Raw genomic sequence first — 25,074 nt, 5'->3', positions numbered from 1 at the left:
GCTACAAATTCTTCTTACACTTTCTAGGTTTCACAGCTTGAAGACCAACACATTTTGTACAGTCTCATGACCTTCGTCTCCTAATGGTTTAGTTAGTGAGTTTTTTAGATTGTTTGCATGGAACTGACATTACCGCCATTACAAAACAAGCAACCAACGTCCAGACTGTTGATCGGCATTCTAGAAGTTGGTGACTCAAAAATGAAACATACAACTTTATGGATGACAACAGGCTATTTATTGCATAGAGCGACGTTTCGATGTAGCTTCGTACATCGTTATCAAGCTAAGATACAACAACATCATCAGCTTCTAGCTGGCGCCAATGTCGCCGACGGGTTAAATGGGTGATAATTTAATAATTAATAAGTTTGGTAATAGGGGATAAACCACTGTACCACCAAAAATGAAAATGATTGGGTGTTACCCTATGAGCAATGAATGGAAAATGGTGAAAAAATGGTGAAAACGTTGTGTGGTGAATACAAACAGATGATGAGAAATATAATTATGTAACAGTATGTTTTGACAAACAGCGGCTTATAATTAACGACAACATAATTGAATAACAACAGTTACATAATAGGAGGCCAGTGAGAGACTAGGAACAACAAATGACACTGGTGATGAAGCCAATAAACAAGGGGGATTAAGTTGTAATAACAACCTGACTGGGTGTGATTCTGGCAGGGGTATTGGAGGCGAAGAACGATCTGGATACAACTAGTGGCGTTTAAAATGTTGAATAAAACATTTTTCACTCGAGTAATTATTACACACGGGGTAGAAAATCTGAGAGCACAACCAAGTGAGGAAATGGGAGTGTAGCTTTGATGGTGGCGATATTCTATTTTGAAATGAAAAGTATTTTTCGACTGAGGGAAGTACGTTGCCAACCTTTGCTCACTTCGCTCGCACATAAGACTTGTCATATTTTCTATGCTGCGAAACCCCATTTGCGCCATAGTTTGCATGAGCTTGATTGTCTGGTATACACTCGATTATTTACAGACAGACGATATTTAGCTGGGATATTGTTTGGTGCAAAAACAAACAAACTGTCACTTGCTGGTGTTGCCAAAGGTGGCGTAAAAGCACTCACTTTCTGTTGCAGGTTCTACCCAGAAATGAGTTTGCTCCTTCTTGGAAAATGTCAAATGGCACCATGGCTACGCCACTGACAGATGTCCACCTTGCGAAAGATACGGATGTAGGAACGATCGTGTCTGTCATGGCTGCCACTGACCAGGACTTGGGCGAGGATGGGAAGGTGTCATATTTCCTCGACAACGTCACTTCCGGTAATGACGTCAATGGCATCTGTCGATTCTTAGTTCACTTTAGAATCGTCCATTGGCAGCACAGATATATCGTGCAGTTGACAGCGAGGGGATGTTTTGTTAAAAGGGTGTTAATTTAAGGTCGGGTTAAAAATAATTGCTCCTGCTCTTGTCCATGTTTGTGTGAATGTCTGTGGCTGTGTCTCTGTCGTTGAGTTAGGACATATGCTGGTTTGATATAGTGGTTAACAACTGAGATACCGTCCCGAAGTAAAACGTGAACTTCATGGCGACCTGTCCTTGTTATAGCTACGTAATGCTAAGCACCAGGCAGAGTAACAAGTATATTTTAGCGATTTATAGTTTGGCGTGGCCATGTATCGATCTTATCCCAATGGTGTAGATCGATGCTTATAATATCAACCATTTGGTTGTCTTTTCCACTGTGAGTTACGTACAGGCTACTGTCATATAGTTGCCATGCATGCAACGTTACACAACAAACACACGAACGGGCATTAAATAACTCTCCTGGTTACCTATCAGTCATTAGCGTTTGGATGACGTTGGTGATGCCTAATTTCAGACGCAGGTCGCAGTTTTTCCAGCATCTTCTCTGTAGCCAAAGGCACGGGAATTCTTAAAACCGAATCCCCATTCCTCGATGGCATCTTTAGGGATGTCAAACACTTCACTCTGGAACTGAGAGTCGCCGATAATGGACGAGCATCAAAGGAAGCCAGAGCTTTGATGAAGATTATTTTAGACCCTCCAAAGGTTGATGCTGGCCCGAAATTCTGTGAGTCGGTGTTCGAGCTTAGCGTTCTTGAAAACTCCACCCTTGGGTTTCTTCTGCTCAACCTCTCGATTACGTGGTCAGGGGGAGGTAACCACACACTTGAAATTGAAGAACAGACAGCGCTTAATCAATCCGAGAGGTTGTTTGGTTTTGAGAATGAGACGCTGTTACTCCTGAAAGGCCTAGACTATGAGATGACTAGAGTACATGTTTTGACTGTCAGGTGAGTCCGAAATCTGCCTTCTGACTGTATATAAAATAATTTCAGAAAAAGTAATAAATGAAATAAACGAAACTTGGCATTGGCGACCAACACTAGAGAATTAACGTTCTTACCATAAAGTGTTTCTAACTTCAGACTGTATGCATTACACAAGACTGCTCCAACGACCTTGGCAATTTTACAAAAAACACGGATAATATAGTTTGAACGAAGTTTGTGTGTATAACTGTCCTCTCAGTAGAACATTCTTTTCTTTTGAGTAAACAAGAAATATGATCATATTCCTCTTTGAAGGATCGACCTCTAACTGAGCTCTCGCTGTCTTATATGATTTACAGATCTACGGTTGGCCCATTTAAATCGCTTAATTTTACGTGTAGAGTTACTTCTCTATAGCACACCCGAATCATCGGATTCGAATCCCGGTACTTCCCAATAACGTTTCCATGGTCATGGGTTTCGTTTTAGACCGGTATCACTTCGGGATTCCCTCCCACATTATACAGACACCTTAATTAAGATGCCATCCCCAGCGGAGTAAATCCACAGTCACTGAATGTATGAGTGAGTGACTTATGTTTTTCGCAGTAGTAGTAAGAATGAATGAACTGCATACAATAGAACGAGAGTCGGTAGAATAGTTTCTCTAAATGTATTGCTGACTTTGCCAATTCAAGAGTGAGTGAGTGAGTGGATGAGTTGGGGTTTACGCCACTTTCAGCAATATTTCAGCAATATCACTGCGGGGGGCACCCGAAATGGATTTGGCACATTGTACCCATGTGGGGAATCGAAACCGGGCCTTCGGTTTGACGAGCGAACGCTTTATCCACTGGGCTACCCCGCTGTCCACTCTCTGACGTGTACGTGTGTGCTGTAACATTCCAGAGCAACTGATGGACAAGGCTCTTCAACGACACGCGTAATTGTACATGTTGAGGACGTTATTGACGAACCACCGGTCATCATAGTGAACAAGCACAACTCCTTACCGGAGGAACTGCCCCATATGACCATCGTCGGGAGCCTGTTTTCCGTCACTGACGCCGACTTCAACGATACATTACATTATGCTCTAACAGGTAAGATTACTTTGTTTACACCTGTAATTCTTGCAATTGTAATTATACCATCGCGCTGATTTTATTATTACCAAACCATTTACATATTCTTTTGTGTACTCAATAAAGGAATATATGTATGTAGATTTACATTATATTTGCAGAAAATGTTTCTTTTTTAACGAAAAAGAAATCTTTCATGCGTGCGGTTATAGCATGAAATGTGAAATATTTTATGGGGATAGTGATTTGGGGTTTGATGAATTTCTGTGAACAGTTTCCAATGACAGTCGCTGCGGGTCAGCTTGAGATGGTGCTGACATGCACAGTTTATTATCACTCTTGGATTCAATCCCTCGATCATAAGCTCCTGGCTCGCAAAGGGACTTAACTCCTTGACTTGGATTCAATGCCCTTAAATGTATGGACTTTCTTAGGGTGGTCCTTTGACTTACTACGGTATGATTAATTTGGGAAACTTAGGCGTCAAAATATGGATGGCATTTCTGTGTATTGTGAGTCGAATTTAGGCATTCCGGTATGCCTAGGTAAGTCACTGTGTATGGTGATTGCGTGTGTATCTATAGGTGTCTCTCCCTCCCTCACTGGCCCAATAACCCTCACATCCACCCACCCACTCTTTCACAAACCACCCGTGAAGGTCCGGGGTAGACTAGGTCCTCAGCAACCCATGCTTGCCATAAAAGGCGACTATGCTTGTTGTAAGAGGCGACTAACGGGATCGCGTGGTCAGACTCGCTGACTTGGTTGACACATGTCATCGGTTACCAATTGTGCAGATCGATGCTCATGTTGTTGGTCACTGGATTGTCTGGTCCAGACTCGATTATTTACAGACCGCCGCCATATAGCTGGAATATTGCTGAGCGCGGCGTTAAAATAAACTCACTCACTCACTTTCACAAACCCCAACCCATTCACTTGTTCACTCACACACCCACCCAAATTCTCACTCACTCACCCATCCACCCACCTACTCGCCTACTCACTCACTGGCTCGCTCATTCATTCATTCATTCATTCCAGGTGCAGACAGCCAGTACTTTGCCATCCAGTCAACTACAGGCTTGCTGGGCGTGTATAAGACCATGAACTGTGACGGTCCTGACGGCATCAAGGTATTAGATAACATTACCCTGGTGGTCACTGACAGTTCAGGGCTGACCACAAGTGCTAACCTGTCGGTCCATATCACGAATGTCAATGACAACTCACCCACCCTGGGGAAGGACTCTTTCTATGTCGGCATCAAAGAAAATTCGCCCAAAGGTAAGGTAAAGTCACAAGCCCTCGTGTACAGTGTTCCCAGAAATTATTGAGAAAATCTTTGTTTTTTTTTCTAATGATGCTAAGATTGGAAAAAGGGCTTTCACTATGCACTAAGCATACTAAGTAAGGGAGACAACTCTTGAAGGCTTAGAAGGCAGCTCATTACGTCAAGAGTTATCTCCCTTGTCTTAGCAGACGGCTTCCTGTGTTGACATGGCAGAATTTACAGCAAGAGAGAAAGGAAAGCTCATTCTAGATGATTTTGAAAGGGGTGAGGCTGATGCTAAAGTGTTAGCTTGTAGACATGGTATTCCTCTGTCTACAGTTTACAGAACTTTGAAGAATATTCAAACAGGAACCGGAATAGAGCACAAAGCAGGGGCAGGTCGGCCTAGGAAATTCAGTGTTGTGGATCGCCGAAGACTTGGGCAGATTGTGAGTAGGGGCAAATTGAAAAGTGTTGAGAACATCAGAAATGAAATGATTAGCAGATGAAGTCCTCAGGTATGCAATGAAACAGTTAGGCAGGAATTACAGAGACTTAATTGGGTGAAAAAACGTGGAATTCCCTCGCGCTACACAAAACAGTGGTTGTCGGGCGACAATGTTCAAGTTTTAGACTGGCCCAGTTACAGCCCAGACCTAAACCCAATTGAGAATGTGTGGGGAGTCATGAAGGACAGAATAAACCAAAAGGGACTGAGAAATACTGAAGATATGAAGGCCGAGGTGGTCCAATATTGGGATACCCTGTCACACGATTTCCTACAAACCTTGATGGGTAGTGTGCCTAGGCGTATTCAGGCATGCATTGCTGAGCGAGGAGGTCTAACAAAGACTGAGACTAGACTGAGACTGTAAAAGGATGATGTTTTAACATGTTTATGTAAGTAAAACGCCAGAAGTTAATAAACGTAATGAGTTACATGAGGCAACATGATTCTCAATAATTTCTGGGAATACTATATTTGCGAAAAATTGACTCGAAATACTTCACCGCACTATAAACCACAGTACAATAAATCATTCACTTTACTGTGAATAAATCGTGATTTATTGTACTGTGAAGAAGGGTCACCTCAAACTTTCAAAAACCAATATCAAATCCATGCCAAGACACGAGGTCCATGGTGAAATGCTAATTGTTCCTCCACAACCAGTGCAAGTATTTTAAACGTGCATTGGTGCAGCCTGAAACTGCAGAATGCAACTACCTTACAAATTGTGCACGTTCATAATTTGCTGTCCAATGAACACAAATGGAAAACAGAAAGGACAGTAACTGAATGGCTGTTACCGTTCAAGTCAGTAAAATTTATGACTTAATTAAAAATTGATCTTATAAGACGCAGAACAGATTTTTTTATAATGACGTTGTAAATCTTCTATACGAAAACGCAAGCATTATGTATAATGTACAAGTATGTATTTTGAGCAGCAGGTGCGATCTGTTTTGTTAGGTGCAACTAGTTTTTGCCGTAAGTTGAACCATGTGCAAGTTAGTTCCATTTCCTCATCCCGATTATAACGCCGGGTATGACAGTACGAACGAGAAGGCATACCTACATACCTAACTGCCATGGCTTAAGACTGTTAAAGGTCACATGCAACCAAAAAATCAAACATAATTAAAACACATTTATCACTTATTCATGACATAAAATATACATTGCTGCTTTAGAAAAACCAAATAAACAAAATTATAAGCGTACAATCGCGATTCAAAAGTGCAATATTTTGTACTTGGGCTTACTTCCCCCGTAACGAAGCCCTCGGGAGACCGAACCCAGTCATAGCCGGTGACTATAGTATAACGACGGCTTCCGATTGGCTGGTTCATTTGCTGATATGCGGATTCTTTATGGATAACAACTTCTTTTTTGTGTAGTTGATGCGTCGTTTCAGTATGGATTCATATACTGTTGTCAAACAAAATCATATACACTAAAAGAAGTTGCTATCCATGAAGAATGTATATAGAGATGTTAAGTTTTGAAAATACATGTTCTCTGAATATGCGTTCGATCCAATCAAAAATCATCTCAGTAGAGATGGTAAAGTACTGCGTGGCTGGAATCTGTCATTCGTCCAAAGGATTTGAAACTGAAAAGCGTTTGCACCAGTTTCCAGCAGATCCAATCATCCGAAGAAAATGAATGTAGTTTGTTTGCAACCCACAGACATAAAAACATGCCATGTGTATTACACGTGCCTTATTACATAATGTGGCAGAGACGGGCCTCGGTTGCACGAGTCATAACTCAATTTATTTTCTTTATGTCGTATAGTCTGTTAGGTGTTAAGTTCAAATTGCACGTGGTCAATGATTGAAGCTGTGTTCTGCATATCGTCTTTAGAAGACAGGCAGGCAGACATATAGGTGTGAATAAACCAGACACTGAACTTTCTCTGTGACAGAGACTGCTTACCACAATCAACAAGTTTTTTACGTAGCGAGTAGATTATTTACTTGTTTGTGTACACAACTAAGATTAGACTACTGCTCACGACCTCAGACGCTGATCATGCATACTGTTTCAAGCTCCGCAAACCTATTCAGTTCGCATGCGTTATGGACGCAGCGCAGTACAGCTGTTGAAAACAGTTTCCCCCCAGCGATGGGGGAAATTTAGAGAAACGTTTGAACTCCGATTTCGCGGGCTTTTTTTATACCACAGACTTACGAATGCCGTAGCGGTACGAACGCTTTGTGGATCGGGTACCAGATCCTATATCTACAAGGCGTTCGTAACGTTACGGCAAGTCGTGACTCTACAGTTTACCATAGGCTTTTGAATATTCTTTGATATTCAAACCTGTTTAAGAACTAAGATAGTCATTGGTTAATATATGAGACTTACGACTATCTTAGCGTTAAGAGAGCTTCGAAAATCTTGTCGGTAACGAATAAGGTTCCTTCAATACCATCACCTGATATATAATCAATTTCAGATACTGAACTGCTATCGCTGAACGTGAGTGATGCAGATGTTCCAGACTCCAAACTCACAGACTTTCAAATTATTTTTGGAACTGGAAATGAACTGGGCATATTTGCTGTAAATGGAAATGTCATCACTGTGAATGGAGAGCTCATTGACTGCGAGTCCACGACCAGCACCAAGAAACAATATGTTCTCCCAGTTCTTGTCCGAGATTCTGACCCGTATGGAAAGCCGAGAGTAGGCGGGTCGTTTATATTTGTCAACGTAAGTGTTTCGCAACGACTTCTTCACATAGAAGAAAGTTGTAAGCTATTGCTAGGTTCTTCTCGCGTGGGTGGTCAGTCGAACGGACTGAACTAGGTAGTGCTAGTTCACCGAAAATTTCCCGATATACTATATTGAACGGCAAAAGATACGTAAAAGATAATGATTTTGTCAAGTTTTTATGTTGATGACATAAACTTAAACGCTTACGTTTATGAGCTTTCAATTACTCCACTGCTCTGACTTAATCTGAACCATTCAGATCATATTGTTTAGTGGATTTTGTAAGTAAGTGTCATTTCATTCGGCAATATTTTAGCCTTTTTGTGACAAGACATATCGTACCCTTGTGGTTGCACGGCGCTGTCAAGCCGAAGACTCGGGTTCGACTCCCATCATGGCCATCGGTAAAGTCCATTTCTGGTGGCCCCCATGGTGATATTGCTGTAATATTCCTAAAAAAGGTGTAAAACTACACTCACGAGCTCATAGGATAAGAAAAGGGACGACTTGATGGAAAAAATATACATCAAGACATGTCCTGACTCTTTTGTTTTACTCGACCAAGCAATTTAAAAAACAAAACAAAAACAACATGTTGTCATGATACTGAGTTCTAATTGCAACCTTCCAGGTAATCCCAGTTAATGAGTATACACCTGTGTGGCTGCTACCTGTCAACACCACCGACAAAATCTACCTGAACAAGACACTGCTGGACTCAGATGATATCGGTACTATTGTTTCCAGTGTTGAAGCCACGGATGAAGATTGGGGAGAAGATGGCATTGTCCAATATGAAATACTGAGCGTCGTTGATGGTAAGGTTAAGGTCAAGGTTTTACATTGGATAACGCAAAGAGTGAGTGAGTTCAGTTTTACGCCGCAATATTTCAGCTATATGGCGGTGGTCTGTAAATAATCGAGTCTTGACCAGACAATCCAGTGATCAATAACATGAGCATCGATCTGCGCAATTCCAAACCGATGACACGTGTTAACCAAGTCAGCGAGGCTGACCACCCGATCCCGTTAGTCGCCTTTTATGACAAGCATGGGTTGCTGAAGACCTATTCTACCCCGGACCTTCACGGGTTGGATGACGCAACTGTAGGTTTACTATAATATAAGAATGAAATGGTCACATTGTGAACGAGGTGGTATTGTTCAGTGCGAAATACTTGGTTTTGTTGATGGCACGGTCAAGGCTATGTATGTTTTTGTATTAACTAATCTTTCAAGGAACAGTGGGGTTGTCAAAGCGTTCGTTCTTCACGATAACGACCCGAGTTCGATTCTCCAAATGGGTACAAAGTGTGAAACACATTTCTGGTGTCCCCCAGCCTTGTCACCCTGTATTCATGAAGATGTTAGGATATTTATACAGCGCACGCAACTAATACATGCTCAAGGCGCTTGAATGCTCCCTTGATCAGCAGATGTCTGTTGTCTGGCCCTCAGCATTAGTCAAACTATTTTAGCTGCTTTTGTTCTGTTACATGTAGTTCAACTAATACATGCCCAAGGCGCTTGAATGTTCCCTTAATCAACGGATGTCTTTTGTCTGGCTCCTCAGCATTAGTCAAACTATTTTACCTACTTTTGTTCTGTTACATGTAGTTCAATCATTCGGACTACTCACAAGTGTATATGATGTTTCTGCATATGTTGCAAAGCTGTGTATTGGCAAATAAGTTGTATTGCAATGTATTGCGATTCAGGTACCAATATTGCGATGTATGGGAACCTTCAGTGTTTGACAGTGAGAGGCACTAATTGTGCATGTCTGCCCTATTTTCTACATTATAAGTCCCGGAACATATATTTTATATTCTGATAACAGCAATCCCAGAATTGGGTTGCATAGTCAGGCATTTTCTTTTTTAAACAAAACCTAGTGTTACAGTATACCGCTTTGTCAGCGAATAACGTAGGAAAACATTTGTTGTGAATGAAAGTCTGTGTAGCTTTTAATTTAAACTATAAATATAGTCACAAAATCTTCATATATGATTATTGCTCAGCATACCAGTTCTCAGATAAATATTGCAATAGGCATCGTTTAGAGGGCGTATGGCGACATACCGTATTTTTAGTGTGTGAGTTTAGTTTTACGCCACACTCAGCAATATTCCATCGATATTCCGGGCGACATAGCGGTATTGGGAAGCCCTATATTATCATTCATCATATGTTGTTCACAACCACCCAAAAGCAGAAACAAAACAAACAAACAAAATGCATTGATACAGAGTGATGTTAGAAGAAAAAATATATCACTCTCATACTTTAGTTGAAAGAATCACCCAAGCCCCCTTTTTCACGCATAACACACTATAAATTGTACTCGTGAAGATGCGGTTCTGAATTGATCTTCAGCAATAAATGCTTGTCGTAACAAGCGAGTGACTAACGAGATCTTGTGGTCAGACTCATTAACTCAGAATGTACAAACTGCCCTCATATAGCTTGAGTATTGCTGGGAGTGGCTTTAAAAAACAACAGAAATATAAACCAAGAAATAAACCCAAAACCCCCAAACAAAATCCAGTAACAAAATAAATAAAATAAAAATAAATAAATAAATAAATAAATAAATAAATAAATAAATAAATAAATAAATAAATAAATAAATAAATAAATAAATAAGACAACACTACCAAAAAACGTCTAAATACAGCAACACTCGAAAGACCTTAAATGAAACTCATTAAGTTGCACTTATATATTCTGTGTTATATCAGGATTCGGCAACAATGTGAGCGGTCTGTTCCAAATAAGCGCCAGGACTGGAACCCTACTGCTGGACAATTCCCTTCTCGGCGTTGCCAGTGGGACCACGTACAACATAACCTTCCAGGCCCACGACAGAGGTGACCCACCCAAGTCAATAGAGGGAGAAATTAGAGTGTACGTGGAGTCTTCCAACAGACCCCCACGTTTCCTGCAAGGCCTGTATCAGTTTGACATCCCCGAGGATACTCCGCTACACCAGCCGTTGTTGAATCTGACGGTGTTTGATCTGGAAAACGGCAACCTGACGTTTAACGTCACGAACGACGAGAAGGAACTTTTCACATTCGTCGGTGCCAATCTCGTGCTGACCAGCAGTCTGGACTTTGAAGACGACGACGGTCACATGGTAACAGTGTGGTATGTTGAATACTGAGTCACGTGGTAACATTGTTTTATGTTGAATATGGAGTCACATGGTAACAGTGTTGCATGTTGAATACTGAGTTACATGGTAACAGTGTGGTATGGTGAATGCTCAGTCACATGGTAAGAATAAGTATGTTGAGTAGTTACTACTATAATACGCCGGAGGATGCCAGAAATGGCTTCATACGTTGTTTAAAGCTGTATAGGGAGTCGAACTCACGCCTGCAGCGTGTCGCTTTAACCACTAGCAGCCCCACTGCCCTATGCGGTATGATGAGTTTACTGAATCATATGGTAACAGTGTGGTATGAACAATGGGTCACTGGGTTGGTGTTGAGTTCACTGCTCTTGATGTTATTTCATAGTTCCAAGAGGCACCCTACAATGCGATCGATTCCGGAAACTTTGGCATAGGCTAACGATTTGTTTGCTTGTTTTAACACTCATGTTTCAGCGATATTTCGATTGTCTGTAAATAATAACGTCTGTGCGAGACAAAGCGGTGACTGAAATGGTGAGCATCAATCTAAGAAATTGGATACGCAAGTGAAGATAACTTGCCGACCCCACTACTCGCCTCATAGCACACCCTTGGGTGGCTGAAGGCTGAAGTGTATTCACTAAAAACGTTCGAAGATCACTGGGATCTTCACTGGCTATGCCTCACAATTTCCGATTCGCTTTTTGACGGGACTCCTCTGAAATATTTGCCTGTATATTACTTAACCTGTCTAATACCAGCGCTTCCATACAGTGTATCCGACGGTGAGAAGTCTGACGAGGCAACTGTACTGATACGGGTGCAAGATGTCTATGACGAACCACCTCAACTGACAGGAACAAATGCCTCCCTGAACGAAGAACTTTCTCCAGGGTCAATGACGGATCGGTTCTTTGTTCTTACTGACAGGGACAGAGATGATAAACACAACTATACATTACTAGGTACATATACTGTTGTAGATTGATTATACAGTTTTAATTTCCTTTCTTGTGTTTAGATTTAACAAATTTAAGTCAGTTATGTTAATTTATGGGCGGTGGAAAGAATATGGGTACACACGGGGGAGTCAGAGAATTGGGATGATTCGATGCGAAAAAGGAATATGTAACTACCGGGGAAATCAAATTGAATTTTAAAGACAAAGGCCTTTAATTTAATGAGATATTTATAAACATCGGATAATTTTCATGAAGATATTGATTTCTAAAAATGCTGTTTTGGTTGCGGGAGGCTATATCTGAAAATCAAAGTCTGTGTTCAGACACGATTGCTTTTATATCAAGAGCTCAGCGTTGATTGAGCGAAATGTGGGAAGCCCATTCCTGGTGTCCCCGTCGTGATATTGCTGGAATATTACTAAAAGATACGAAAACCACACTCACTCACTCACTCACTCACTCACTCACTTCCAGGAGATGACGCGCATTTCTTCAGCATCGATAGTTCATCCGGTGTGATGAGGATACGGGAGAGGTTGGACTATGACGGACCATCAGGGCGGAAGTATCTAGACAACCTGACCGTGACCGTTACGGATCTAGGTGGACAGAACGCCAGCTTACAGATATACATCACAGTCGTTGGGGTGAATGACAACCCACCCTTGTTTGACAGGGAAAAATACGTGACCGAGTTTCCAGAGAATTCGGAATCGGGTAAGTGTCTGTGTCATTGTTTGTGTAATCACATTTGTCCTTATGGAGGAGTTTCCTCAACGTCAAGTTTTTTTAATCAGTATCAACTGTAATATCCATAATACGCAAGGTCCCGTATAAGCAGGTTTGGGTTTGTGGAACACATCACTGTAAATTAGGCCGTGAAACTGCTTAACAGAATGGTAAATGTCATTCATCATTATCTTAACGGGTTGGTAATGTCACCATTAAGATCCAGCCATCCCGAAATAGTTTCTCGGGTGTATTTGACATTTGGACATGTATGCAGATACTTATTGTCTGTGCTTTACGGGTTTGTCCACAATTCGTCATCCACTATCCGCGAATACAAGGTTCTCATTACCCTTGAAGATACACGTTAGAATTGATCTTCAGCAACCCATGCTTGTCGTAAGAGGCGGGCGGGATTGGGTGGTCAGGCTCGTTGACTTGTTTGACACGTGTCATTGTATCTCAGTTGCCTGGATTGATATTCATGCTCTTGATCACTGGATTGTCTGGTCATGGTTATTTACATACCACCACCATATAGCTGGAATAGTGCGGCGTAAAACTTAAATCACGCACAGTGGAGGACGCTAGTAATGGTACCAAATGGCCTTCACACATCGTACCCATGTAGGGAATGGAACCTGGGCCAATGTCGTGACGAGCGAACGCTTTATCCACTTCCCCACCGCCCCTTTGATCAACTGTGTTGTACTGATGTTGCAAATACTCTACACAAAGCGTTCGTCTTCGTGCATTTCCAACAGAAACTAATACAAATTTATTGATAATTAATAATATTTATGAAAATACTTTATAAAAATAAACGAAAACAACAACAAGAAAACTACCAACAACAACTTCAGCTTGACTGTTTTTTGACAGATCACTATCTGTTAAGTCTGAATATATCGGATATCGATGACATGTCCGGAAACATATCAGCATCGATCGTCCATGGAAATGATGAGAACATATTCCTGCTGAACGGGACAGACCTTTATGTGAACAGCACCTCTGTGGATTTTGACAATGGAACTATGACCACGAATCCCATCATGCTGGTTGTCATGGCAACTGAGTCTTCAACGTCAGGAAGGACACTGTCTAGTACAGCTGTTGTAATGGTGCAGGTATGTGGGTACAGAACTTATAGTTTATGCTACAGTAGAAAACAATCAAGGCGAAATCAGGTCTGTTTTGGTCGAGTGAGTGAGTTAGATTTTAAAGTCGCACCGGCTGTATTTCAACCATATCGTAACTTTAACAAATTTTAAATTTAAATTCATTTCACGCTACTTGAGCCCACTTCAGATGCGCGGCCACGAACCAATTTATTTATTCGTTTTAACAAAATAAAATTCCCTGCAATACTTCTGAACGGTTATCAGTTAAATCAATTTCATTTAGAAAACGCGATAAATGAATGAGAATTGACGCCCTGTTCCCAGGAATACTGCTCGGAATCTGTTTTCCTCTTGCCATACATGTATCAATTGCATGTATCAATGTATATAAACTTACGTGTATAGCGTACGTATCATAAATAAATGACGGTTGCAGCCGCCACAAACACACGCAAAGACACGTCAATTGTTCAGTTAAAGATAAAACAGGAAGATAATGGTACACATATACAGTGTTCCCAGAAATTATTGAGAAAATCTTTGTTTTTTTCAAATGATGCTAAGATTGGAAAAGGGGCTTTCACTATGCACTAAGCATACTAAATAAGGGAGACAACTCTTGAAGGCTTAGAAGGCAGCTCATTACGTCAAGAGTTACCTCCCTTGTCTTAGCAGACGGCTTCCTGTGTTGACATGGCAGAATTTACAGCAAGAGAGAAAAGAAAGCTCATTCTAGATGATTTTGAAAGGGGTGAGGCTGATGCTAAAGTGTTAGCTTGTAGACATGGTATTCCTCTGTCTACAGTTTACAGAACTTTGAAGAATATTCAAACAGGAACCGGGATAGAGCACAAAGCAGGGGCAGGTCGGCCTAGGAAATTCAGTGTTGTGGATCGCCGAAGACTTGGGCAGATTGTGAGTAGGGGCAAATTGAAAAGTGTTGAGAACATCAGAAATGAAATGATTAGCAGAGGAAGTCCTCAGGTATGCAATGAAACAGTTAGGCAGGAATTACAGAGACTTAATTGGGTGAAAAAACGTGGAATTCCCTCGCCGTTGATGAAAGATGCACAAAAGGAAAAACGTTTAAACCTGTGTCGGGCTCATGAAAATCAAGATTGGGATAATGTTTTCGTTTCGGATGAAAGTTCTGTTTGGCTTTTCCCTAATTGTGTGAAAATTTGGACCAAAGATACTGTCAAACCTATCTACCAGCAACCAAAACATAGCCCGAAGTTTCACATGTGGGGTGGCATATCGGCTCGCGGAGTGACGCCATTGTGTGTTTTCACGGGAAACTTGACAAAAGAAAGATACGTTGACATTCTAAATGGTCACCTTCTTCCGACAGCACAAACATTGTATGAAGATGATTGGATTTTCCAGCATGATAATGACCCAAAACACACTGCGCGCTACACAAAACAGTGGTTGTCGGGCGACTATGTTCAAGTTTTAGACTGGCCCAGTTACAGCCCAGACCTAAACCCAATTGAGAATGTGTGGGGAGTCATGAAGGACAGAATAAACCAAAAGGGACTGAGAAATATTGAAGATATGAAGGCCGAGGTGGTCCAATATTGGGATACCCTGTCACACGATTACCTACAAACTTTGATGGGTAGTGTGCCTAGGCGTATTCAGGCATGCATTGCTGAGCGAGGAGGGCTAACAAAGTACTAAAACAAGACTGAGACTGTAAAAGGATGATGTTTTAACATGTTTATGTAAGTAAAACACCAGAAGTTAATAAACGTAATGAGTTACATGACGCAACATGATTCTCAATAATTTCTGGGAATACTATAACTGGTGTTGTGCCGAGCATCATTTTGGTGAATGAGGACTTTCATTTGTGTACTATGACGCTCTTTATCTTTCCTGACGCTTTCAAAGTTGTAACCGTTATGAAGCATGTGACCATGGGTCACCTGCTCGATTGTACCCCGTAAGTTGTCAGATATAGACACAAAATGCTGGAACTATATGGGATATATCAACGTGTATTTTCGGTCATCCCTCGTGTCATAGAGGCATGTGGATAGTTGTTTCGTCGCGTTGACAGATCTGAATGTGAAATTATACAATCAATAAATATTACTAATTGTGAAATATTAATGATAGGTTTTGTCCAAAAATGAGTTCTCCCCGGAAGTGACAAGCCCAGAGATGACTAACGGGACTTTCCAAGACATATCGATCCCAGTGTCAATGTCTGTTGGGAACTACATAACACAGATCCAAGGCACTGATGCAGACAGAGGAGCTGATGGACAGATCCAATACCAAATAGTCTCCGTACAACCAGGTAGGCAATGTTATTGAGTGAGTAAGATGTTACGACGCTTTTAGCAATATTCAAGCAATGCCACAGCGGAGACACATTGCAACCATGTTCGGAATCGAACCCCGGTCTTCGGCGTGACTATCCGACGCTTCAACCATCGGACTACCCCACCGCCCCTTCATAATATATGAAGATATCGCAGTCAGCTTGACGACCGTATCGAGCGAACCATTTTAACCACGAAGTTACCCCACTGCTGCGAATGCAATGATAAAGATCATGCATGGGCGGAATCACATTGTTCATATATGTTCATATTATGTCACTTTGAGATCAGATTGCTGGGACGTTTGTTCGAATGCCGAATTCTTCATCGGATCCTGTTGAGGGAGATAGCGCGAAATCCGTATCCGTAACTGTACCGTTTGGGTGAGACTAGTTTTACTACAGGTCCCCTTCACACATTAAGCTGACAGGATATGGTGCGACTGAGCTGCTGTTCAAAATGCATCACTTGTCTCACAAGACCTGCATATCGAAAAATGAAATACTTTGTCATAATGCATCAACAGATCTGAAATCACTTCTCCCTGAAGGTACACGATTGAAACATGTAGGAGAAGATCCGTGTTGTGTTACTATTATTTCGGAAACTACTTCTTATATATCTGCAACTGTACGCTCGGTATCCAAATATGTCGACGTTTATATCAAAATATAAGCACGAAGTATGTGGTAGGTGTAAACTATCTCACAATTATACGCATGTTTCGTTTCTAGATTCTGAAAATACTTCCAGTGGACTGTTTCACATCAACCGACACACAGGAGTGATAACGCTAGCCCAGTCTCTATCCAGAGTGACAAATACGACAGACTATCTGAACATAACGCTGCGAGTGTCAGACACAGGGGTGCCCGCAAGGTACATCGACGGAATCTTGACTCTTAACTTCCAAAAGGCTCAAAACAAGGCACCGGTGTTCGCCAAGAAAATAGCGGTAGCCCGAATCAGCGAGGATCAGCCACCCGGCAGTGGTGTCCTGAATCTAACTGTGACTGATCCTGAGAGTGATCCACTGACTCTCACGGTTGCGAGGCCGTGGGAGTTTTATTTCAGCATGGACGGGTTCCAGGTGGTACTGAACAATAGTCTGGATGCTGAGACTTCGAGAGCGTTCATGATCACAGTCAGGTGCGTAGTATACGTTATCAACCTGATTGTTTGTTTGTTGTTTAACGCCGCACTCGGTAACATTGCAGCTATATTGCGGCGGTTTGTTAATATTCTCGTCTGGACCAGGCAATGCAGTGCGTGAGTGAGTGAGTTTAGTTTTACGCAGCGTTTAGCAATATTCCAGCAATATCACGGCGGGGCCACCAGAAAATGAGCTTCACACATTGTACCCGTGTTGGAATCGAACCCGGGTCTTCGGCTTTAACCACTAGGCTACCCCACCGCCCCTCAAAAGCATGAACATCGATTGGTTGGTGTCAACGAAATCAGCGAGCCACACCACCCGATAATGTTAGTCACAAGAAGCATGGGCTGCTGCAGATCTAACCCAGATCTTCACGGGTCGTCAATCTGACTGAGATATCTACATATGCTATGAAAAGGCAGTGGGGTAGCCTGATGGTTAAACTGTCTACTTGTCGTGCTAAAGACCCGGGTTCGATTCCCCACATCGGTATAATGTATGAAGCCAATTTCTGGTGTCACTAGTCGATAAATATTGCTGGAATTTTTGCTAAAAGCGGGGTAAAACCGTACTCACTCATACGCGATGTGAAAATGCAACCATGCCATTGTCAGTCATAGATCACTGGTAATTAGCGTTGCGCCTTCAAACTGAATACATGGGAATTCCAACTGTTTGGGGTGATGTGCTAACTTAGTGGTTAACGTGGAGTTAAAACAGTACACACTCTCTCTCCAACTGTTTCAGCGCAGTACCAATAACACATTACTGTTAATTCGTTAACAGTTATTCTTTTCAGTACAGTGTTTACCTAAATACTGACTTACACTTCTTGTACTTTCACGAAGAGCGTCTGATGGTGAGAACCTAGACACGACGACTGTGATGGTCAAGGTTCTGGACGTGTACGACACCCCGCCTGAGATCTTTGTGCAGGATAAGCTGGAGGTACCAGAAGAACTCCCAGTTGGGGCAGCTCTCGGACACCTCTTCTCCGTCAATGACGCCGATCTCAACGATTCATTCACATTCTCTCTTCATGGTAAGACTAATTAACATCGCAAAAACGGAAAAAAACCAAACAAAACCAACAAAAACAACAACTATATATTCGTCTTGTTATTGTTCCTACAGTCAAACTGAATTTGTCTCTCAGGTGAAATTTTGGAATATTCAAAATGAACTTTCAGGAAATAACACTTGGTCTCCTTGTATTTTGGCAATTCTAAATGACTAATGAACATAGCTGTATCAAATTAGGAGCCACGTGACCATGTGGGTAATCCGAAATTATTGTCCCGCTTTAATGCGGAAATCGAGTTTTCTATAAATCTCTTATGAAAACATATTCTGTGATGTTATATATATATATAAACTAGTATTTTATATAAACTGACACACTTTCTATTCAAAACACTTTCACACGTAATAGTGAACTATACACTTGTACTTATTCGAATCGCAGAATCGAAAAATCCATTCCATTTTTGCTTTTCCTAGTTATATCTCCCTCTCATATACGAGGTATATAGCGCTGACGCGTGTTCTGTTCTATGGACGGAATCATCGACTCGTCAAAGGTCACGTGATTCAAAATGACGCCGATCATATGCGAGAGATCGGCTGAGACGTTTGATGGCTTGCAAATAACCTCTGGATATTTTTATAGCGAAATTAGAACGCGCTTGAAGGCACAAGTTCAAAGAAGTCATTCTAATTATATGTTTTTCATGCGCAATTATCGAAACACGTTCGCGAAAGAGCGACAACGGATTTCCTCCACTAGGAGGGGGTGCTTCATCGCGTTCGTGTATGTGAACGCTATGTATCTCAGCTAATGCATGGGTAGAAGAGACGCCGACCTTTCATGTGAAATGTCAAACACTGGGGATTAAAGTACGGTGTTTGCGATGCGAGTAGCGATCTCTTAAAGAAGCAACTCTCTTAATTTTCTCAGGTGCTTCCATCGTTGCCTTTATAAAACGCTTTCTTGTTTGTTGTTTAAAGGGCGTTATTTGGGGAGGTCTGCGCATAGTCGAATCTGAACTACACAGTCCAGTGATTAACATAATGAACATCGTTTTACGCCAAAGGGATGCGATATGTTAACCTATAGCGTAGGGCTGCAACATCCATGTCTCGATGAGATTCGATGTTCGATATTGGACCCTCGACTGGATTCGATTCTTCATACCAGCAAAAACCATCGGATTTCATTTAACTCAGAATCGATCTTTGTAGCGTCACATCCATCGTCAGCATCGTAATGTCTACTAACAAATCTTATTTGATAGCCCGGTGTCAACCAGTCAGGTTTGGCCTTATTTCAGCGCTCGAAACTACTCGAGTTGTCAAAATTACGTTCTGGATGTGTGGAAATAATTTTAATAGGTATTCAAATCTCGAATTGAAATACTGCTACTGGTTATCAAAAATCGAAACTAAGGTGTCAGATTCGATTTTCGATCAATCGATCCGAATCATCACAGCCCTAGTACAATACGTCCTACACATCAGCGAGACCAAACACAACATCGTGTCGCCTCTTTCTACCCGCATTAGTTGATGAAGGCCATTTCGAACAAGCGTCTTCATAACTCCTTTCTGTGCAACAAATTTCTATTTGCATGTTAAGTTCATCTGAAATTGTCATTTAAGGGTTGAATTGTTCATCACAATTGTCACCTTTTCTGTACAGGTAACGACAGTCAGTATTTCGACATTGACACCGTTTCCGGGTCTATCAAGATGAAAACGAGGCTTGATTATGAAGCTGGCTATTTAACGCACAACCTTGAGGATCTGACGGTCATGGTCACAGACAAGGGAGGCAACTCAACCTCCGCCTACCTCAACATAACAGTGCTGGATATCAATGACAACCCACCAACATGTTCAATGTCAGTATACGAGATAGAAGTTCAAGAAAACACGGAGTACAGTGAGTATTGTACAGTCAATGTCAAAGATAGATGAGCATTGTACACAAGGTCTCCGGCCCATTGGAGACGTACATATACATTATAGATATGCTGCAGTTAGTAATTAGTCACAAAAAAACCAAACAAACAAATTAATCAAGCGGATTATTCCACCAGTGTTTGCATCTGCCAATGTCTTTCATTAATATTTTGTTTTCTCTCCTCAAACATAACCGTACATGTTATACAGCCGTATTATTATTAAGGAATAACTTACTACAAATTCGGGAGGACGTTTTGGAGTTCGTATATTCCCGCAGAACCATACTTGACTGGTATTACTTGCCCGTGATGATAACATTATTGTAAATATAATATTGTATTCAACTAAAGTATATTCAGTATTTGTTCTCTGAGTTAGTTTTCACTTTATGACAACCCTAACTGGAGAACCCATGGAAAGGTACTTCATACTTGTACAAGAACGTCCCTGTTTCCGGATCGGGTGGTCACAATGTATGAACTCGCGCATGTGCGTCATCATGCACATATATATATCTTCACACACATGAAACACTTTTTTCCTTATGGTGAGTCAGGAAATCGGAAGTGACAGATACACGTATACATGTTGTAAATCATTGTTGTGTCTCAGATACCAGCCTCATCACGCTGATGTGCTCTGATGCGGATGCCGGAGACAATGAGACGTTGACGGCAAGAATTCTTGGACTGGACTCAAATTCCTCCTACCAACTCAAAAATCTTAGCGTCTTTGCCAACATGTCGGGTACTGATTACGAATCACTGCCAGTGAAGGATCGGGAACTATTCTTGGACGTGGAAGTCACAGACAGACCAAATGGAACCGACTATAATGTAGCAAGAACTATCTTGCATATAAAGGTTTGTGTTTGTGTATAGAACATCAGTCTAAAGTGTGTAATGTCATGACATTCTGTTATCAATGTGTCAAATAGGACCCTCGGCATAGCCTAAAAGCTGCAAGTCTTTCTGATTTTAATTACCAAACTGACTCTCCCATTTATAAACACATCACGAGAGTGTGTGATTTAAGTTTTACGCCGCACTCAGCAACATTCTCTCTGTGCAAATAGTCTGGACCCCACAATCCGGTGATCAACAGCATGAGCATCGATCTCCGCATTAGTGAAACAATACATTACTAGGACGTTCCTGGTTAGAGATGCACTTCAGCAACCCATGCTTGTCGAATAAGGCAGCTAAGGGAATCGGGTGGTCAGGAATATTAAATTGACGTCTCCTCATGCCTTACGTCACGTCAGCGAACGGGTTGTAGGATAGCATCGTGGTTCAGTGTTCGCCCGTCACGCCTAACACCTGGGTTTGATTCCTCACATGGGTGCAGTGACTGGAATCCATTTCTGTTGTCCCCCGTCGTGATGTTGCTGGAATATTGCTTGAAGCGGCGTGAAATCATATTCACTTACTCATTTCAGGACATAATTTTGTCTCGTGAGTATGGATTTACGCCACTTTTAGCAATATTCCAGCAACATCACGGCTTGAACACCAGAAGAGGTGACTAAAAGACACTTCCCTACTTTGTGTCTTGGTTCATTTATTGAACATTAATGCTACTAGACATTAAATGCGCACATTCATTTTCAGATTTTACCGAAAAACGAGTTCGAACCCCTGTGGATATTACCAACACCTGATGAAAACAACACATTCCCCGCCGTCCATGTCGCGCAAGATGCGGCAGTTGGAACCATTCTTACACAAATGAAGGTCAAGGACGCCGACAAGGGGCCAGATGGGGATATTCAATACAACATTGAATCAGTGCACACAGGTAGGAAGGATAACAGCATAATTCAATGCAATTTTGGCAACGAATATTTATGATTCTTTCAGCAGGTTGTGCAACACTGTAACCGGGAAATGATTACACCTGTAAACAGTCCGTTTGGCTCAAAAGCGGACCGGTGAACCCGAAAACCGATAAACATGAAATACTCAATCAAATCATCAGGCCAGCTCTGTGAGATTTTTGCAGAATTTATGCCCTAAAAATAAAACAAAGTTGTTTAACAACTATCACTACAATATTGACACAGTTCAGTATTTCTTTCGAGGGAGGAGTGCCGAGAAAGGGACAGCCAGGTGTTCGAGAAAAGCTCGTGCTAAAGCGCCGACAAAGTCATGGATCCATTAACGTGTGTTGTGACGTCACCATCCTTTCTCGCATACCTGGCTGTTCCTTTCTTGTCGTCAAATTCGAAATACAATATCGAGTACTACTCATAAAAAGAACCCATGAATATCCTGCTTAGAACTGGTCCCCAGCAACCCATGCTTGTCGTAAGAAGCGACTAAAGGGGACAGGTTCGATGTCTTTGCTGACACATGTCATAGTTTCAAAACTGCGTAGATCTATGCTTATGGCGTCGGATTTACAGACCACCGCCATAAACCGGGAATATTCATGAGAGAGGAATTGAACAACAAAGAACAACAACTAACATAACAAAGCCAGGGTTGAATGTACATCTTGGTAATAAAAACTAAGGTCGGAAATACACATTGAACTTAATAGGTTGCGTCCTTTGGCTATGACAGGATCCGCTTCCTATGCTGTCTGTAAGACCAACGTGTAAATAACTTGCTAAACAAACGTAGGTTCTCCCACATAAACGTACACATATCATTCAACTAAAATATCAAGTTAGCCTCAACTTCGATGTATTCCAGATGCTGGAATCAATGCGAGTGGCATATTCTCTCTGGACGAAGACACAGGACTTCTCAGACTCGAGACAAGTCTTCTAAACAACGACCAAAATGTAAGCAACATTGAATTTTATTTCCTCACCGTCACAGCGTCGGATAAAGGAGTCACGCCAAAGTCGATCAAAGGTAATCTGAAGGTAATTGTACAGCACAAGGATAACCAACCCCCCAGCTTCGACAAGACGGTGCACAAGTGCAGCGTTGCCGAGAGTCTCAAGGTCGGGGACAAGCTGATCGACGTCCGCGTCACTGACCCGGAGGGAGAACATGTCAACTTGACCCTGAAGGGACCTTATTCCGACGTTTTTGGATTTAATGGGACAGAGCTGCGGTTGAAACAAACATTGGATTTTGAGGACACGAGCGAATACATTGTTGAGATAATGTGAGTAGTGTATAAGATATTTAATTTGTGATTTAATGTTTACCATCCACTAATATCCCTGGAGATGCGAGTTAGAATAGGTCTTTAGTCATCCATCAATCTGCATCGATGTAGCGGGTACGTGGAGGTTGAACACGATGATCGAGGCTGAACCAGTCAATCCAGTGTTTGACATCATGGGCAGCGATCTACACAGTTGAGATATAATGACGTGTGAGAAGCAAGTAAATCTGACGTGACCACCCGATCCCGTCTACCTCTTACGACAAACATGGGTTGCTGAAGACTAATTCTCACCCGGATATTCACGGGTATTGGGGGACGAATTGTCGACTTGTGGATGTGAAAAGATGACAAGGTTAAACCGTGGAGATGTTGAAGATTAATTCGTTGCTGAAGATCAATTCTGGTCTGGATCTTCAAGGCGTCTTCAGCCTTTAATAACCATAATCAAACTATACACAGTCACATTGTCTTTTAACATCATTGACATACTCGTCATGTTTATCATTTCAGAGCAAGCGATGGAGAGAGAGAAATACCTTCAGTTGTTCACATATCAGTTAAAGATGTTAATGACGAGGTCCCGTCTATACACCTCGTGCCTGATATAGAGATGGTGGAAGAACTGCCAATAGGAACGACACTCAGTGGCTGGTTTTACGTGACAGATAAGGACGTTGGTGACAATCACACTTACAGTTTAAGTGGTAAGAATACATTATCAGTGGTAAAAGGTAACTAGTCTCGACTACATGTCAACGCAGGTTTTAAAACGTTAAAATGGTGGAAAGGGTCGTTATGTAACACAATTTTAACCCATATTTCATATCTTATGGAGAATACCAAAATAGCAGTGTTTAGATGGCAATACATGTATGGACCGATTGACAGCAATGGACTTTTATAAACAGATTTATGTAATCAAACTGGATGGTATTATTGGAAAGCAGACAGTTCCTGAAACAATAAAAAATAGAGTCATTGACATTCCGAAAATTGTTTTATATATCAGAAAGTATTGGACATTTGATTGCAATTTTGATTATCAATTAATCCCAGGGACGTATCTGCATGTGAAATATTCATATGCTGATTACAGGTAATGAGGGTTCGTGGTTCCTGATTATCGATCCGTCATCCGGGGTCATAGCAATTGCTAATCCGATTGATTATGATGGAATAGATGGAACAACCATGTTGAATAATGTGACCTTGACCGTGGCGGACAATGGCGGCAACGAAGCCAATGTCACGTTCAGCGTGACTATCGTCAATATCAACGATAACGCCCCCGCGTGTTCTCAGAATGTTTACAGGATAAATGTCACGGAGAATACCAATTATAGTAAGTCTCTCACTAAAATAATTTCCCCCCCCCATTTTTTTAAACATTTAATTTTAGAACTGAAATCAAAATTCTTAACATTTGTTTATCCTTGTTCATAACCTGTGTTACATGTCCTTAAATCAGTACATTAAAGTGTGGGCCATTTCTGGTGTCCCCTCCGTGATATTGCTGGAATTGCTAAAAGCGGCTTATAACAAACCCACTCACTCACTCGCTCACACATTCAAATGGACATTTAGGATGTTGTAACTATTCACAAGTGCAGAAATAAGAATTGTTGTTGATACTTTTCACTTATGTGTGAAAAAACTGTCCACAGAATCGTCCTATA

At 41.5% G+C, this 25,074-nt stretch overlaps 2 protein-coding genes across 2 annotated transcripts in view; both read left to right on the top strand.

Moving 5' to 3' along the window:
* The window catches only part of LOC137297224 (fat-like cadherin-related tumor suppressor homolog), a 45,475-nt gene extending 34,444 nt beyond the window's left edge, over window positions 1–11,031 (top strand). Inside the window, exons 30-36 of the mRNA XM_067829237.1 lie at window positions 1,115–1,301; window positions 1,867–2,302; window positions 3,191–3,384; window positions 4,411–4,653; window positions 7,606–7,862; window positions 8,497–8,683; window positions 10,607–11,031. Coding sequence (XP_067685338.1) covers window positions 1,115–1,301; window positions 1,867–2,302; window positions 3,191–3,384; window positions 4,411–4,653; window positions 7,606–7,862; window positions 8,497–8,683; window positions 10,607–11,031 — 1,929 coding nt within the window. The remainder of the gene's footprint in view (window positions 1–1,114; window positions 1,302–1,866; window positions 2,303–3,190; window positions 3,385–4,410; window positions 4,654–7,605; window positions 7,863–8,496; window positions 8,684–10,606) is intronic.
* A 1,453-nt stretch (window positions 11,032–12,484) lies between these two features.
* Window positions 12,485–25,074, top strand: part of LOC137297223 (protocadherin Fat 4-like) — a 31,509-nt gene continuing 18,919 nt past the window's right edge. The window contains exons 1-11 of the mRNA XM_067829236.1: window positions 12,485–12,683; window positions 13,578–13,825; window positions 15,944–16,127; window positions 16,887–17,301; window positions 18,157–18,350; window positions 20,007–20,249; window positions 20,885–21,135; window positions 21,883–22,069; window positions 22,969–23,392; window positions 23,909–24,102; window positions 24,495–24,740. Coding sequence (XP_067685337.1) covers window positions 12,485–12,683; window positions 13,578–13,825; window positions 15,944–16,127; window positions 16,887–17,301; window positions 18,157–18,350; window positions 20,007–20,249; window positions 20,885–21,135; window positions 21,883–22,069; window positions 22,969–23,392; window positions 23,909–24,102; window positions 24,495–24,740 — 2,785 coding nt within the window. The remainder of the gene's footprint in view (window positions 12,684–13,577; window positions 13,826–15,943; window positions 16,128–16,886; window positions 17,302–18,156; window positions 18,351–20,006; window positions 20,250–20,884; window positions 21,136–21,882; window positions 22,070–22,968; window positions 23,393–23,908; window positions 24,103–24,494; window positions 24,741–25,074) is intronic.

Source organism: Haliotis asinina, chromosome 9 (assembly GCF_037392515.1).
Source record: "Haliotis asinina isolate JCU_RB_2024 chromosome 9, JCU_Hal_asi_v2, whole genome shotgun sequence".
In the NCBI taxonomy this organism is placed as follows: domain Eukaryota; kingdom Metazoa; phylum Mollusca; class Gastropoda; order Lepetellida; family Haliotidae; genus Haliotis; species Haliotis asinina.
The sequence above is the reverse complement of the archived record's forward strand: the minus strand, read 5'-3'. Positions and strand labels throughout refer to the sequence as shown.